General features: G+C 42.9%; 3 protein-coding genes across 39 annotated transcripts in view; 2 read left to right on the top strand and 1 right to left on the bottom strand.

Moving 5' to 3' along the window:
• celf1 (cugbp, Elav-like family member 1) overlaps positions 1–2313 on the bottom strand; it is a 56471-nt gene extending 54158 nt beyond the window's left edge. For 25 of the 35 annotated variants that reach the window (XM_071402104.1, XM_071402106.1, XM_071402116.1 and 22 more), the window contains exon 1: positions 7–165. The gene's annotated coding sequence lies outside the window, so the exon portion shown is untranslated. Of the gene's footprint in view, positions 1–6; positions 208–2178 lie in introns of those variants that run through there. The other 10 variants (XM_071402105.1, XM_071402114.1, XM_071402125.1 and 7 more) reach the window with 4 other exon arrangements.
• On the top strand, positions 216–3545 carry ptpmt1 (protein tyrosine phosphatase mitochondrial 1). Of its 3 annotated transcripts, none has more exons than XM_071402155.1 (4): positions 216–389; positions 2077–2157; positions 2533–2724; positions 2862–3545. In XM_071402155.1, exons 1-4 carry the CDS (start codon positions 387–389, stop codon positions 2991–2993), a joined length of 408 nt encoding a protein of 135 aa, XP_071258256.1. In that variant the 5' UTR covers positions 216–386; the 3' UTR covers positions 2994–3545. The 3 variants fall into 3 exon arrangements, with proteins under 3 accessions (XP_071258256.1, XP_071258254.1, XP_071258255.1); XM_071402153.1 differs by lacking the exon at positions 216–389 and adding an exon at positions 1250–1944; XM_071402154.1 differs by lacking the exons at positions 216–389; positions 2077–2157 and adding an exon at positions 1345–1944.
• Positions 3546–9779: 6234 nt separating this feature from the next.
• On the top strand, positions 9780–16370 carry LOC139575052 (NADH dehydrogenase [ubiquinone] iron-sulfur protein 3, mitochondrial-like). The gene is made up of 7 exons (XM_071400007.1): positions 9780–10198; positions 11782–11838; positions 12101–12198; positions 12700–12849; positions 13045–13170; positions 15603–15722; positions 16088–16370. The coding sequence occupies exons 1-7, from the start codon at positions 10144–10146 to the stop codon at positions 16247–16249; spliced, it is 768 nt and encodes a 255-aa protein (XP_071256108.1). The 5' UTR covers positions 9780–10143; the 3' UTR covers positions 16250–16370.
• Positions 16371–16953: the final 583 nt, after the last annotated feature.

Here is a 16953-nt window from a genome sequence, read left to right as displayed (position 1 = left end):
ACTTACCTGTGTGATGTCTTAACTTTAAATGCGACTACCTACGTGTCTAGCCAACACAGTGTGTTATCAATATTTGCTAAGTGTATGTTTGGTTGCTTATTAATTGTTTCGATTATTTTCTTCTCCAGCTCACTTTTAGACTTGTACTTCTATCTTGCAAAATGGCGGTCTTTCCTGCATTTACCATCAAACTCTCGGAAACAGGCGATTGGGGGTGTGACCGTCGAGGATGTTTTTTTAATTGAAGTGAATGTTGGACCAAACAACGTTAGCTAAATATTTTTTGTAAGCTTTTTCTAAATGTGCGTTATATTTAACAATTTTTCTTGCGTTTTCGGGGCGCCTTTAGACCCATTTAGAATAACAAGTGTCCCCTCTTTCAAAATATGGTAAGTTCTATATCCTTTCTCATGGGAGGATGTTATGTAGTCATTCTGTTATTTTATAGCTCGATTGTCACCTGCAAAGTTATTGCGTTGCCATTCAATATATGTTGATCAGTGCATTTTGATGTAAGTTGCCTCTTCGCCAGGTGCAAGGGAAAAACTACATTTTGAGCAGCATGTGAAACGAATTCTGAGAAGTCTGTTGTAAAAACACCGTCTGAAACAAGCATTACACAGATGTTCATGTTTCTCAGCTGATAGTTCTCAGGTTTTGACAGCTGGCTGATCCTGCCCCAGTATCTGCTTTTAGAGAAGTTGATGATGAGTATGACATGTCTCCTCTCCAAGGCCCAGGAATCTCCGATTCAAACTAGACACCTTGCAATCGTTATGTCGAAATACGTTTGTAATTCACAAAATATGGAGTTTCGCTGAGCAACTGTCTTAATTTAGTCCCATTGTAGCCGATATTCAAATAAAGGTCTAAGTACAAATGTACACGCAATCGAAAGAATGCCTACTCACTCACATCCCAATGATCCCGGATAGCACTAACCTTACTGCCATGCACAGGTCGGAAGTCTACAACAGCTCAATACAATGTAGGTGCCGAATAGTGTTTTTTTCCCCTGTTGCATGTAAAACATTTGTTTTAAGTACATACCGGCCGTCACGGGAGTAAATTTAGATAGTTGCTCATTGAAACCCCACATTTGGTGAATACCGAACGTATTTTTACATAACGCTTGCAGAGCTGTCTAATTGCAGTTTGAATCGGAGCTTCATGTTAGAGACGAGACACTCATCGCTGACTTCTCTAAAGCACAGATACTGGGTATGCGTTTCAAGTTTTATTAGAGGATATGCATACATCGTCCAACGAAATGCTTACTTACAGGTTCCTTCTCAACAATGAAACAATACAAAATAGTTAAAAAAAAAAAAATACGAACAAAGTAAATGGCAGTAGAATAGAATAAACATTTTAGCATAAGTATAATACAGGAAGGCACAATTTATAGTACAATATTTACACGTGTATTGGGGACAAAGGTATAATAAGAGTCTGGTAGCAGCAGTTGTGATGTGTGCTAACGTGCGGGGAATCAGAGCAGGTGGTCAGTTCAAGTGTTCAGCAGTCTGATGGCCTGTAGATATAAACTCTCGAAACGAACCTATGGCAAATATATTAACGTATCTGGTTATTTTTCTTCAACCAAACAATCTACTTTGTGTAATAAGTCTTCCGGGCCACAAGGCGAAGTAGCCTGTTAGGTTGAATAGTACCTCTAGAACAACACGTTTTCGTACCATTAATTTAGATATTGTTGGTTTGTGGTGGGCCATGAATGTATCTCGGATTTGGAATTTGCTTTAACATTAGAGGTGCTGACTACGCTGTAGTGTGAACATGTCTGGGGCGTTAGCAAGGGTACTGTTTTATCCCACATTAGCGTATAATGTTGTCATGGAAAAAGTTTCCTCAAGACGGTGGTTCAATCGCGTGGATCAGACTGTCATTCTAGGAGCCCTGCCTTTCAAATCAATGACTAATGAGGTAACGTTAGCTAGCTAATACATTTTTGTTTTGTGAACTCCAGTCCAGTCTTCTACTTGTAGCTGGCATGCACGAGCTACTGATTATCTAATGGAAAAAAACATTGCCATCAACATTATTTTCTACTTCCAGCTGGTGCAGACAGAAAATGTCAGGGGGGTAATAACCATGAACGAGGAATATGAAACAAAATACTTCTGCAACTCAGCTGAGGTGAGCTGATGATTTACTTACTATAAAAATCAATGGCCGTCCTCATGGAGAGAGGTGTGGAATATCATTTCAGTCCTGCTCCATAGTCTACCTACTTGGCTGCTCATCATCAGGACCTTGATAAACTGATTCAGGTGTGGTAGAGTAGTTAGAACAAAAGCCTGTCTAGGTGGGTTGGCCCTTCTCTATCCATTGGTACAGTAGTTTAATTGCCACAAATAAATACAGAACCTCGCATTTTAAAAACAGTAGCTTCGTGGTGCTCTTGTACGCAAGGTCCGGGAAATGTCCTGTATGTCAAACATTGCTTGTTGTGAGTTTTATAATAGCAAATGTGAATTTGTATTAGAAACAGCTTTGTTTGTTCTGAAACAGGAGTGGAAAGCCGAGGGGGTGGAGCAGCTGCGTCTCAGCACAGTGGACCTGACCGGTGTGCCCAGTCTAGAGAACCTGCACAAAGGAGTGGAGTTCGCACTCAGTCACCGGGAAAAGGGCTCCAGTGTGTATGTCCACTGTAAGGCTGGACGCTGTCGCAGTGCCACACTAGCTGCTGCATACATCATACGGGTGAGTCGGTGGCTTTGGCCAGCAAACGACAGTCTTTGCTATCCATCGATTGCCACTGCTGGCTATCCTGATCATCACTAGTACTGAATTAGTTGTATCTACCTAACTTGTACATCAGTTTGTTGGTCTGTTTACAGATACACTGCTGGAGTCCAGAGGAAGCATGTCAGATGTTGGCCTCTGTCCGGCCACATGTAATAATTCGTTCTTCACAGCTGGAGATGCTTCGGCGGTACCATCAGCAAGTCTGTGGCGGGGGTTCCATTTAAGAGGGAGGCTGCCAGCATACTTATTGCACTTCTACAGAAACTGTAAAATTAGCTTTGTCAAGACAAACAATATGCTGCTTGAAGGGATTTTTGACCTTGAGCTCATTCTTTTACATAGTTGTTATTCAACTGGATTGTATAATTCTCAAATGTTGTATAATTCAAGTGTCATCAGCTCATCAGAGCATGGGGTATAATAAATTGCCGTCCCCATCAAAATACTGAGAGGTGGGTGAAGGGGGTGTATTTAAACGCATGTTTCTACAGAATGTTTACAATTTCTATGTTAAGAAAATTTGTGGTATTTTGATTGTTACTAATTTCACTGATTGTTTGATAGTATTCTATATGGGTTGTAAAAACATATTGGAAAAGAATGACATTATAAAAGGATAGCTATTGATACTTAATCCATTGAAACATAACCGGAGTGAACAGGGGCCTAATTGTCTGGAAAGACCATGTTGAAATGAGCGTTTGAATCAGGAAAGTTTACTCTCACGACCTCTACAAACCAGAATGTTGAATAAAATGACATGTTAACATACTTTAGCGGTTGTCTGTGGAGTTGGTCCTTTTGGCAGTAGGAATGAGACAATATCCACAGGAAAGTATATAATTATGCCGAACAAAAATATAAAATGCAACTTTTTTCATGAGCTGAAATTAAAGATCCCAGAAATGTTCCATATGCACAAAAATATTATTTCTATAAAATTGTGTGCATAAATTGGTTTACATTCCTGTTAGTGAGCATTTCTCCTTTGCCAAGATAATCCATCCACCTAACAGGTGTGGCATATCAAGAAGCTGACTAAACAGCCTGATCATTACACAGGTGCACCTGGTGCTGGGGACAGTAAAAGGCCACTCTAAAATTTGCAGTGTTGTCACAACACAATGCCACAGATGTCTCAAGTTAAGGGAGCATGCAATTGGCATGCTGACTGCAGGAATGTCCATCAGAGCTATTACAAGATAGATAAATTAACATTAAATTACCATAAGCTAACATTTTAGAGAATTTGGCAGTACAGTACATCTAACTGGCCACAACTGCAGACCACGCCAGCCCTAGATATGTCTCTTAACATTCCACAAGGAGTTGAATGTACCTGAACAGAGACTGGCAACTAGGCTAGGCCAAGATACATTCTGGATTAAAAATAGTACAGCAAAAGTTATCTCTTGATGAGATCTATCCAGTGTTAAATTACCTGTCTGAAATTCGCATTAAAAGTAAATGGTAAAACAAAGATCCATCAACCGTTGGTTCTACTTCATCACAGTAGATGGGGTGATGCAAACACTTTTAACAAAGATATATAACTAAGCCAAGACCCATAGTGGGCAGAAATAGCAAGGAAAGCAGAGCCAAGCACGAGCTAGCGAGATCATATCGGCGCGTTCTAGCACTCATCTGCATTTTTCTGTTAGGGAATGCCTACTCTAAAATGGGCGTATGCAATAACTCAATTCGCCTTTAGGCTCCTAAACGTGATTTTTTTAAACTTTTGCAATGGGTACGTCTACAAATCTTTGTCCACTCTGTTCATAACAGTTTTTAGTTTTGTGAACAGAAAACTATATTGACAAATTTAGCAGAATGTCGGCCAAAATCCATCGTCTCCAACCCACAGCAGGTAGGCTTCCTCTCACTCCATATTTGATAGTGAGTGGAAAGGTCTTCTTCTGTGGGTTTTATGGCGGACTACACCCAAAAATGTGTATTGCCGCCACCAACTGGACGGTTTAAAACCAAACAATTTCATTAAATCATACGTAATAGTGAAACTAACGTAATCCAACCTAATAAAAATAGTTACATTGCCAAAACAAACAAAACTCCCACTTCCTTTTAGTTCTCCATATCTCCCTTCTCAGCCTCTAGGACCTGAGAGGGTGGTATGGCTTGTGCCAATATTGCATGTAACTCCTTCGCTGACAAATCTTTCAGCCCCAGGAACTGCTCCGCCGCAATCACTATGATTTTTATCTTCCCGGATCTTCTCTCCACCTTGGCAGTGCCATTAATTACCATAGCTATAAATGCCACAAAGTCCACCTTCTTAACCTTTAAAATGTCAGGATCTGCTGGTGAAAGGCAACCCCTGCATTCTGAAGTGTAGGCCCTACTCTTCTGGTGCACCATTCAAACCCTCAACCCTTTGTCACAACTACATATGAAATGCTCTGTACAACCCTGACTTTGGCCACCTCATTCCCTTTCACCCTTGTGTGGCATTCGGACGACATGGCTTCATGGTTCCCACCGCAATTGCAACGTCACATATTCATCACTTTTATAACACATATGATCCTTTCCACAACTTGGACATCTTGGCTTCTCCCTTCTGCAAACACTTGCAACACTCTGCAAAAATCACTGAAGCTGGATATTCATATCTCCCTCACTAGCTTTAAGCACCAGCTGTCAGAGCAGCTCACAGATCACTGCACCTGTACATAGCCCATCTGTAAACAGCCCATCCAACTACCTCATCCCCATACTGTATTTATTTATCTTGCTCCTTTGCACCCCATTATCTCTACTTGCACATTCATCTTCTGCACATCTATCACTCCAGTGTTAAATTGGTATATTGTAATTACTTCGCCACCATGGCCTATTTTTTGCCTTAGCTCATTTGCACACACTGTATATATACTTTTTTTACTGTATTATTGACTGTATGTTTGTTTATTCCATGTGTAACTCTGTGTTGTTGTATGTGTCGAACTGCTTTGCTTTATCTTGGCCAGGTCGCAGTTGTAAATGAGAACTCAGGAGAACTCCGGTCATGCTCCGGAGACGGGCACATTGCGCACCACTCCCTAGCATACTACTCGCCAATGTCCAGTCTCTTGACAACAAGGTTGATGAAATCCGAGCAAGGGTTGCCTTCCAGAGAGACATCAGAGACTGTAACGTTCTTTGCTTCACGGAAACAGGGCTCACTCGAGAGACGCTATCGGAGTCGGTGCAGCCAGCTGGTTTCTTAACGCATCGCGCAGACAGAAACAAGCATCTTTCTGGTAAGAAGAGGGGCAGGGTGGTATGCCTTATGACGAGACGTGGTGTGATCATAACAACATACAGGAACTCAAGTCCTTCTGCTCACCTGACTTAGAATTCCTCACAATCAAATGTCGACCGCATTATCTACCAACGGAATTCTCTTCGATTATAATCACAGCCGTATATATTCCCCCTCAAGCAGACACATCGATGGCCCTGAACGAACTTCATTTGACTCTATGTAAACTGGAAACCACATATCCTGAGGCTGCATTCATTGTAGCTGGGGATTTTAACAAGGCTAATCTGAAAACAAGACTCCCTATATTCTATCAGCATATCGATTGCGCAACCAGGGCTGGTAAAACCCTGGATCATTGTTATTCTAACTTCCGCGATGCATATAAGGCCCTCCCCCACTCTCCTTTCGGAAAAGCTGACCACGACTCCATTTTGTTGCTTCCAGCCTACAGACAGAAACTAAAACAAGAAGCTCCCGCACTCAGGTCTGTTCAACGCTGGTCCGACCAATCTGATTCCACGCTTCAAGACTGCTTCGATCACGTGGATTGGGATATGTTCCGCATTGCGTCCAACAACAACATTGACGAATACGCTGATTCGGTGAGCGAGTTCATTAGAAAGTGCATTGGCGATGTCGTACCCACAACAACTATTACAACATTCCCAAACCAGAAACCGTGGATTGATGGCAGCATTCGCACGAAACTGAAAGCGCGAACCACTGCTCTTAACCAGGGCAAGGTGACCGGAAACATGACCGAATACAAACAGTGTAGCTATTCCCTCCTGCAAGGCAATTAAACAAGCTAAGCGTCAGTATAGAGACAAAGTAGAGTTGCAAATCAACGGCTCAGACACAAGTGTTATGTGGCAGGGTCTACAGTCAATCACGGATTACAAAAAGAAAACCAGCCCCGTTGCGGACCAGGATGTCTTGCTCCCAGACAGACTAAATAACTTCTTTGCTCGCTTTGAGGACAATACAGTGACACTGACACGGCCCGCTACCAAAACCTGCGGACTCTCCTTCACTGCAGCCGACGTGAGTAAAACATTTAAACGTGTTAACCCTCGCAAGGCTGCAGGCCCAGATGGCATCCCCAGCCGCGTCCTCAGAGCATGCGCAGACCAGCTGGCTGGTGTGTTTACGGACATATTCAATCAATCCTTATCCCAGTCTGCTGTTCCCACATGCTTCAAGAGGGCCACCATTGTTCCTGTTCCCAAGAAAGCTAAGGTAACTGAGCTAAACGACTACCGAGCTGAGCTAAACGGAAGTAGCACTCACTTCCGTCATCATGACCTGACACCCTAGACCCACTCCAATTTGCTTACCGTCCCAATAGATCCACAGACGACGCAATCGCAACCACACTGCACACTGCCCTAACCCATCTGGACAAGAGGAATACCTATGTGAGAATGCTGTTCATCGACTACAGCTCAGCATTTAACACCATGGTACCCTCCAAACTCGTCATCAAGCTCGAGACCCTGGGTCTCGACCCCGCCCTGTGCAACTGGGTACTGGACTTCCTGACGGGCCGCCCCCAGGTTGTGAGGGTAGGTAACAACATCTCCACCCCGCTGATCCTCAACACTGGGGCCCCACAAGGGTGCGTTCTGAGCCCTCTCCTGTAATCCCTGTTCACCCATGACTGCGTGGCCATGCACGCCTCCAACTCAATCATCAAGTTTGCGGACGACACTACAGTGGTAGGCTTGATTACCAACAACGACAAGACGGCCTACAGGGAGGAGGTGAGGGCCCTCGGAGTGTGGTGTCAGGAAAATAACCTCACACTCAAAGTCAACAAAACAAAGGAGATGATTGTGGACTTCAGGAAACAGCAGAGGGAGCAAAAGTTTAAGTTCCTCGGCGTACACATCACGGACAAACTGAATTGGTCCCCCCACACAGACAGCGTTGTGAAGAAGGCGCAGCAGCGCCTCTTCAACCTCAGGAGGCTGAAGAAATTCGGCTTGTCACCAAAAGCACTCACAAACTTCTACAGATGCACAATCAAGAGCATCCTGTCGGGCTGTATCACCGCCTGGTACGTCAACTGCTCCACCCACAACCGTAAGGCTCTCCAGAGGGTAGTGAGGTCTGCACAACGCATCACTGGGGGCAAACTACCTGCCCTCCAGGACACCTACACCACCCGATGTCACAGGAAGGCCATAAAGATCATCAAGGACAACAACCACCCGAGCCACTGCCTGTTCACCCCGCTATCATCCAGAAGGCGAGGTCAGTACAGGTGCATCAAAGCAGGGACCGAGAGACTGAAAAACAGCTTCTATCTCAAGGCCATCAGACTGTTAAACAGCCACCACTAACATCGAGTGGCTGCTGCCAACATACTGACTCAACTCCAGCTCACTTTAATAATGGAATTGATGGAAATTGATAAAAAATGTATCACTAGCCACTTTAAACAATGCCACTTAATATAATGTATATGTATATACTGTACTCTATATCATCTACTGCGTCTTGCCATCTTTATGTAATACATGTATCACTAGCCACTTTAAACTATGCACTTTTATGTTTACATACCATACATTACTCATCTCATATGTATATACTGTACTCAATACCATCTACTGCATCTTGCCTATGCCGTTCTGTACCATCACTCATTCATATATCTTTATGTACATATTCTTTATCCCTTTACACTTGTGTGTGTATAAGGTAGTAGTTGTGGAATTGTTAGGTCAGATTACTCGTTGGTTATTACTGCATTGTCGGAACTAGAAGCACAAGCATTTCGCTACACTCGCATTAACATCTGCTAACCATGTGTATGTGACAAATAAAATGTGATTTGATTTGAACTTGTTCTCAACTAGCCTACCTGGTTAAATAAAGGTGGGAAAAAAATAATTTAAAAAACATGACCAAAACCTTTACAAGGACTGGCGCAGTGGTCGAGGGCACTGCATCGCAGCGCTAACTGCGCCACCAGAGACTCTGGGTTCGCGCCCAGGCTCTGTCGCAGCCGGCCGCGACCGGGAGGTCCGTGGGGCGACGCACAATTGGCCTAGCGTCGTCCGGGTTAGGGAGGGTTTGGCCGGTAGGGATATCCTTGTCTCATCGCGCACCAGCGACTCCTGTGGCGGGCCGGGCGCAGTGCGCGCTAACCAAGGGAGCCAGGGTCACGGTGTTTCCTCCGACACATTGGTGCGGCTGGCTTCCGGGTTGGAGGCGCGCTGTGTTAAGAAGCAGTGCGGCTTGGTTGGGTTGTGTTTCGGAGGACGCATGGCTTTCGACCTTCGTCTCTCCCGAGCCCGTACGGGAGTTGTAGCGATGAGACAAGATAGTAATTACTAGCAATTGGATACCACGAAGATTGAGGAGAAAAGGGGGTAAAAAATAATAATAATAAAAACCTTTACAAGGATCACACTGCATTGGTCTTGGGATAAATGCTCTGACTCTGTAGTTAATATACCATACCTGCACTTGAGTAGGGAGAGGCTGCATATGAAAAAACAAAAGAACACACGATTCATCCGACGTGCTTCAAATCACTCCATGAATATTTTTAATATCTTCAAAATCGATTTCCCAAGATACGCCAGATATAACCCCCTTGAGAAGTGTCCTGCTCGGAAGAGACACACAGACACTTCAAATGTATCAAATCAGTTAAGACACAACACACGTTCCTTCTGACCCGCCTCTCGTGATCTTTACAGCCTTCACTTTACCCAGTACTCTCCACCAGTTTGGATAACTCAAATGGTTTATTCAAAATCGGTACTCTGCTCAGCAGCTCCTCATTAACAACCCGTACTCCTGCTAGATACGAAGGGTCATTATCATCACTGTACACTACTTTGGTCCGTTTTCCATTATTTAGGACAATACGCAAATTCTCCTTGATTCTACCGACATTTTATTCAGAATTCACTTCATTATCCGCTTCCGCTATCTTTCATTCGTCGTTTTGGTCCTGTTTTCAAGCGGAAACGTCAAGCGGATGCCTTACATTTACATCCGGTAGAATATCTGTCTCGTTCTATCTGTGCGTTTAAACTACCCAGCGTTATAAAAAAACAGAAGAAGAAAATTGACAACGTCATTGAACAAATATGGCGGCATCGTTAGTGCGTTTTGTTCGCGGAGGTTTTAGCAGGACTTTGAATCGTAAGTACATTTCGAGCATTAACTATGCACTAACATGCTGTCTTCATTTATAGTTAATGTGCGTGATAACGCATTTATATTGTTGTTAAGATCGCGCTATCTAGTCAGCCAGTTCTCACTTGACCTTCCGTCAAATTGGCTAGCAAGTCAGTGGTTATGTTCCAGGTCGGGATTTTAGTTGTCACACTGCGCATCTAGAGGCTTACTAAACGTGCTGTACGACTTAAACAGACGACCTGAAACGCACATTGTCATGTCAATTTATAACTTGACACTAACAGGCATGTATGCTTATAATACACTATATATACAATGGTATGTGGACACTCCTTCAAATTTGTGGATTTGGCTATTTCGGTCACAGCCGTTGCTGACAGGTGTATAAAATCGAACACACAGCCATGCAATCATCATAGGCAAACATTGACAGTAGGATGGCCTTACTGAAGAGCTCAGTGACTTTCAACGTGGCACTGTTGTCAGTTCATCAAATGTCTGCCCTGCTAGAGCTGTCCCGGTCAACTGGAAGTGTTGTTATTGTGAAGTGGAAACTTCTAGGAGCAACAACGGCTCAGCCGTGAAGTGGCAGGCCGCACAAGCTCACAGAACTGGAACACTGAGTGCTCTAGTGTGTAAAAATCGTCTGTCCAACTGCCTCTGGAGGCAATGTCAGCACAAGAACTGTTCGTCTGGAGCTTCATGAAATGGGTTTCCATGGCTGAGCAGCCACACACAAGCCTAAGATCACCTTGCGCAATGCCAAGTGTTGGCTGGAGTGGTGTAAAGCTCACCGCCATTGGACTCTGGAATAGTGGAAACGCGTTCTCTGGAGTGATGAATCATGCTTTACCATCTGGCAGTCCAATGGACGAATCTGGGTTTGGTGGATGCCAGGAGAACACTACCTACCCGAATGCATAGTGCCGACTGTAAAGTTTGGTGGAGGAGGAATAATTGTCTGGGCTGTTTTTCATGGTTCGGGCTAGGCCCCTTAGTTCCAGTGAAGGGAAATCTTAATGCTGCAGCATACGACATTCTAGATGATTCGGTACTCCCAGCTTTGGGAAGGCCCTTTCCTGTTTCAGCATGACAATGTTCCTATGAACAAAGCGAGGTCCACAAATAAATGGTTTGTCGAGATCGGTGTGGAAGTACTTGACTGGCCTGCACAGAGCCCTGACCTCAACCCTATAGAACACCTTTGGGCTGAATTGGAACGCTGACTGCGAGCAATGCCTAATCGCCCAACATCAGTGCCCGACCTCACTAATGCTCTTGTGGCTGAATGAAAGCAAGTCCCCACAGAAATGTTCCAACATCTAGTGGAAAGCCTTCCCAGAAGAGTGGAAGCTGTTATAGCAGAAAATGGGGGACCAACTCATGTAATGTATCTATTAGCTAGCTATAACCTTGTTATTACAGTGTTATGTAGCCATAACTGAGTCAAGTAACGTGAAAGTGTTAGTCACTTAGCCCCTAGTTAGCGAGCAGTCAACTAGCTCAGAGGAGCGGACCATGCTGGTAATCCAACCCGTTTTAACATTAGTTAGCCATTGAGTACGTAATGTTATTTTATGTTACAGTTGCCAATCGAAGCCCATGTCTCATGCAAGCGAGATCCGAGACTACTGAAACAAAACGTGAGTATACCAGTGTCTAGTAGAATTCACCCAGCCCGTGGCATTTGTCTTTATGGTGTACATTGTAGATAATCATCATCAGTATGTTGAACCCGCAAAGTCCTAGTCCATCCCCAATGTAGTATAATTCTCTAATCATTTAGGTTTAAATTTAGTCCGTGATCTTTGCAACACTGAATACAATAGATGATTGAGTGCAACAATAATTGTATTGCCTCATCCTTTAAAAAAAAAACTATTTCATGTGCCTATCTCTGTGTAGCCACTGTTAGACCCAAGGATGCGGTCACCCATACCCAACTTGCAGTTTTTGGAGAATATGTTGCTGAAATGCTTCCTAAATATGTGCAGCAAGTCCAGGTAAGATAATGTAATTGCACCAACTGCTATAATGAATGGTCAGCTTTAACACAACGACAGCCACACAATTATACAATGTTGAGCAACCCTTAAGGGAAACTATGCTATAAATCCTAAATGCATATGGTGCATCTCAAACATGGGGAACATACACATAAGGTTAGAAAGGAGCCCACACTTGGGAATTAAGCTGGCAACCGGAAGGTTTCTTGTATCAAATCCTAGATTTGAAATCCATTGTGCCCTTGAGCAAGGCACTTAACACCTCACAACAACAAGTCCCCGGGTGCCCATTGTGGCAGCCCCCGCACCTCTCCAAAACCTGTGTGTATGTGTATATTTCAGAGGGGTTGCGTTAAAAGCGGTTAATTTTGTTTGGACCTTGACCACTAAAGTCATTTTAATCTTTATTTACCTAACAATTAGCTATACCAAACGGCAAGCTTTTTATGTCATTTTGAAGCCATATGAGCTTCACAAGGATGCATGTTATATCTTCAGGTGACGTGTTACAATGAGTTGGAGGTGATGATCCATCCTGACGGGGTCATCCCTGTGTTGACCTTTCTGAGAGACCACAGCAACGCTCAGTTCCGAAACATGATTGACCTTACTGCAGTTGACATTCCCACTCGCCAGAATCGCTTTGAGGTACTATTTCGTCCATACCCCCCAGGCTGCTGTTCCAATAGTATACCTCTCTCTTCATGACAGTGCTTTGTTATTTTTGTGGTTATTAACATGTGTTCAGGCACAAACCTAGAATTTAACCAGATTGCTTCGAGGAACCCTGATCTAATCAGAGGTGACGTTTTTATGTCTAAGTCTGTTTTCTTTGGCGAATAGATTGTGTACAACCTGCTCTCCCTGCGCTACAACTCCCGGATCCGTTTGAAGACCTACACCGACGAGCTCACCCCAGTAGACTCCTCTGTGTCTGTCCACAACGCAGCCAACTGGTACGAGAGGGAGGTAAGCCTGACAGTTACATCGTAAGAATGCTTTGCTTGAAGGATTCTAAGATTTCAATGTAACATTTTTGTGTTGGCAGCTCAGGATTTATATTATGCCTGCCAAAGGCAAATTCTAATGAAAGGATAGGTTTGCCAAGCTAGCAGTAATTTACCAAAGTTACCGGTAATTAACAGGTGATCTATGGCAATCTATTTTAACTTTGGTAATTTATACATTTGAAAAATATATATTAATATAGTATACATTTTTTACATCTGTCTATTTTCTCCAAGATTTTCTAGTGGAGACATGATATGGTTCAAGAGAACATATCCTAATTAATGGGAAAAAAAGCATCTGATCAACAAAGGCATTATTTTCAATTAACTCTGCAACTTTTCCAATTGACTTTTTTCACAACTGCCACCAGTTTGGTGACAAAATATGAATAACAAAGACATATTGACATAGTAAAATAAATGTGTGTGGGGGGGGGATATAAAGGATAATTCATGCTGAAACCCATAGTCGACGTCAGAAGTTTACATACACTTAGGTTGAAGTCATTAAAACTCATTTTTCAACCACTCCACAAATTTCTTGTTCACAAACTATAGTTTTGGAAAGTCGGTTAGGAAATCTACTTTCTGCATGACACAAGTCATTTTTCCAACAATTGTTTACAGACAGATTATTTAACTTATAATTCACCGTATCACAATTCCAGTGGGTCAGAAGTTTACATACACTAAGTTGACTGTGCCTGTAAATAGCTTGGAAAATTCCAGAAAATGGTGTCATGGCTTTAGAAGCTTTTGATAGGCTAATTGACATCATTGGAGTCAATTGGAGGTGTACCTGTGGATGTATTTCAAGGCCTACCTTCAAACTCAGTGCCTCTTTGCTTGACATCATGGGGAAATCAAAAGAAATCAGCCAACACCTCAGAATAGAAATTGTAGACCTCTGCAAGTCTGGTTCATCCTTGGGAGCAATTTCCAAACGCCTGAAGGTACCTCATTCATCTGTACAAACAATAGTACGCAAGTATAAACACCATGGGATCACGCAGCCGCCACACCGCTCAGGAAGGAGACGCGTTCTGTCTCCTAGAGATGAACGTACTTTGGTGCGAAATGTGCAAATCAATCCCAGAACAACAGCAAAGGACATTGTGAAGATGCTGGAGGAAACGGGTACAAAAGTATCTGTATCCACAGTAAAACGAGTCCTATATCGACATAACCTGAAAGGCCGCTCAGCAAGGAAAAAGCCACTGCTCCAAAACCGCCATAAAAAAGCCAGACTACGGTTTGCAACTGCACATGGGGACAAAGATCGTACTTTTTGGAGAAATGTCCTCTGGTCTGATGAAACAAAAATAGAACTGTTTGGCCATAATGACCATTGTTATGTTTGGAGGAAAAAGGGGGAGGCTTGCAAGTCAAAGAACACCATCCCGACCCTGAAGCACGGGGGTGGCAGCATCACGTTGTGGGGGCGCCTTGCTGCAGGAGGGACTGGTGCACTTCACAAAATAGATGGCTTCATGAGGATGGAAAATTATGTGGATGTATTGAAGCAACATCTCAAGAAGTCAGTCAGGAAGTTAAAGCTCGGTCGCAAATGGGTCTTCCAAATGGACAATGACCCCAAGCATACTTCCAAAGTTGTGGCAAAATGGCTTAAGGTCAAGGTATTGGAGTGGCCATCACAAAGCCCTGACCTCAATCCTATAGAACATTTGTGGGCAGAACTGAAAAAGCGTGTGCGAGCAAGGAGGCCTACAAACCTGACTGTTACACCAGCTCTGTCAGGAGGAATGGGCCAACATTCACCCAATTTATTGTGGGAAGCTTGTCGAACATTTGACCCAAGTTAAACCATTTCAAGGCAATGCTACCAAATACTAATTGAGTGTATGTAAACTTCTGACCCACTGGGAATGTGATGAAAGAAATAAAAGCTGAAATAAATAATTCTCTCTATTATTCTGACATTTCACATTCTTAAAATAAAGTGGTGATCCTAACTGACCTAAGACATTTATTTCAAGTAAAAATTCCCTGTCAGTAATTGTGAAACTGAGTTTAAATGTATTTGGTTAAGGTGTATGTAAACTTCTGTCTTCAACTGTATATTAAACAACAATGATATTCACTAAATTGATGGTTTATATTTAGGATAATGTTTTACAGCTTTGTCATTCGATTTTTTTATTTAACAATATGTTTTGATTATTTTATATGTTATAAGTCCACACAGGGCCAGAGAACTACAGACACCTGGATAATCTGAAGTACCCAAAAAGGCCATTTTAAAGTCACAAAAATAAAAACTTGAATGTTACCAAAATTCTGGTAGTTTACTGGTAAACTTAGAAGGTTTTCGGTAATATACACTCCCTTTCCAATACTATGAAAGTATTTGTTTTGTGCTTGTGTCATTAGGTGTGGGACATGTATGGAGTTTTCTTCGCCAACCACCCTGACCTGAGACGTATTCTGACAGATTATGGGTTTGAGGGGCATCCATTTAGGAAGGACTTCCCACTGTCTGGATTTGTGGAGGTAAGGTCAGATAAGAATGCTGAGAAATGTCCCATGTAGTGCACATACATTAAAGGCCAAATGTATAACTTAATCCTATCCTAAGATCTGTACATGTGACTTCACAATACTTCAGTATTGTATCTACCACGGGAGGTTGGTGGCACCTTAATTGGGGAGGACGGGCTCGTGGTAATGGCTGAATGAGTGGAATGGTATCAAACGTATGGATTCCATAGGGTTGATGCCATTTAACGTATGGATTCCATAGGGTTGATGCCATTTCCATTCGCTCTATTCCAGCTATTATTATGAGCCGTCCTCCCCTCATCAGCCTCCACTGGTATCTACCATGTTGTTCATTCTGTTCATCTGGTACATCTCAGGTGCGTTATGATGATGAGGTGAAGCGTGTGGTGGCAGAGCCTGTGGAGCTCTCACAGGAGTTTCGTAAGTTTGACCTGAACAGCCCTTGGGAGGTGTTCCCAGCCCACCGTGAGGCCAAGGCACCTGAGCTGCCAGCTGGGGATAAGCCAGCTGACAAGTAACCATCTACCCCAGAGATAAAATCCCCACACCTATATTTAATATTTCTGTACTGTTGATGGACTCATGTCCCACTTGAGCCCACTCAAGTATTTATGTAAATAAAAACAAAAGGTAAACATTTGTTTGTGTTGATATTTTTTCAGTAGTTGGATGTGCTGAATAGTGATTACATTTTGACTGTGTGTTTAAACTGTAGCACTAGTACAAGCAAATTTTATTGGTCACATACACGTGATTAGCAGATGTTATTGCGGGTGTAGCGAAATGCTTGTGCTTCTAGCTTCGACAGTGCAGTAATATATAACAAATTACACATATACACACCTAAGTAGGAATAAATTAAGACTATATATATGGACGAGCGACGTCAGAGCAGAAGTGACTAAGATACAGTAGAATCATGGTGGTAACCCAGACCTTACCTGCCTTACCATAGCAGACCAAATGAGGGCACTGTGTGCATGTTAAAAAGCAGTTCTGTGGTAGTGTGATACCATGGTGCAGGTTATATTGTGACATTTTTAGATTTATACTCAAGACCACATATGCTGTACATGTTTAAATATTATTATTGGATCAAAATGATTTGTATGTCTGAGTATTATTGAGGTCGATCTATGTCTCGAGTCGATTAGCATCATGCTGATATAAGCTCTCCTTATGGGTATGGTCAAGTTCACTGACAGATGTGCCTTCTACCAAT

Source organism: Salvelinus alpinus, chromosome 5 (genome assembly GCF_045679555.1).
Source record: "Salvelinus alpinus chromosome 5, SLU_Salpinus.1, whole genome shotgun sequence".
Lineage (NCBI taxonomy): Eukaryota > Metazoa > Chordata > Actinopteri > Salmoniformes > Salmonidae > Salvelinus > Salvelinus alpinus.
This window is presented reverse-complemented; position numbering and strand designations above follow the sequence as displayed.

Excerpts from the sequence above, each read along its gene's own strand:
- LOC139575052 (XM_071400007.1), top strand. The coding sequence starts at position 10,144 with ATGGCGGCATCGTTAGTGCGTTTTGTTCGCGGAGGTTTTAGCAGGACT. Across the intron at positions 10,199-11,781 it reads TTTTAGCAGGACTTTGAATC|TTGCCAATCGAAGCCCATGT; the intron begins GTAAGTACATTT and ends TTTATGTTACAG. Across the intron at positions 15,723-16,087 it reads CACTGTCTGGATTTGTGGAG|GTGCGTTATGATGATGAGGT; the intron begins GTAAGGTCAGAT and ends GGTACATCTCAG.
- ptpmt1 (XM_071402153.1), top strand. The coding sequence starts at position 1,798 with ATGTCTGGGGCGTTAGCAAGGGTACTGTTTTATCCCACATTAGCGTAT. Across the intron at positions 1,945-2,076 it reads TCAAATCAATGACTAATGAG|CTGGTGCAGACAGAAAATGT; the intron begins GTAACGTTAGCT and ends TTCTACTTCCAG. Across the intron at positions 2,158-2,532 it reads ACTTCTGCAACTCAGCTGAG|GAGTGGAAAGCCGAGGGGGT; the intron begins GTGAGCTGATGA and ends GTTCTGAAACAG.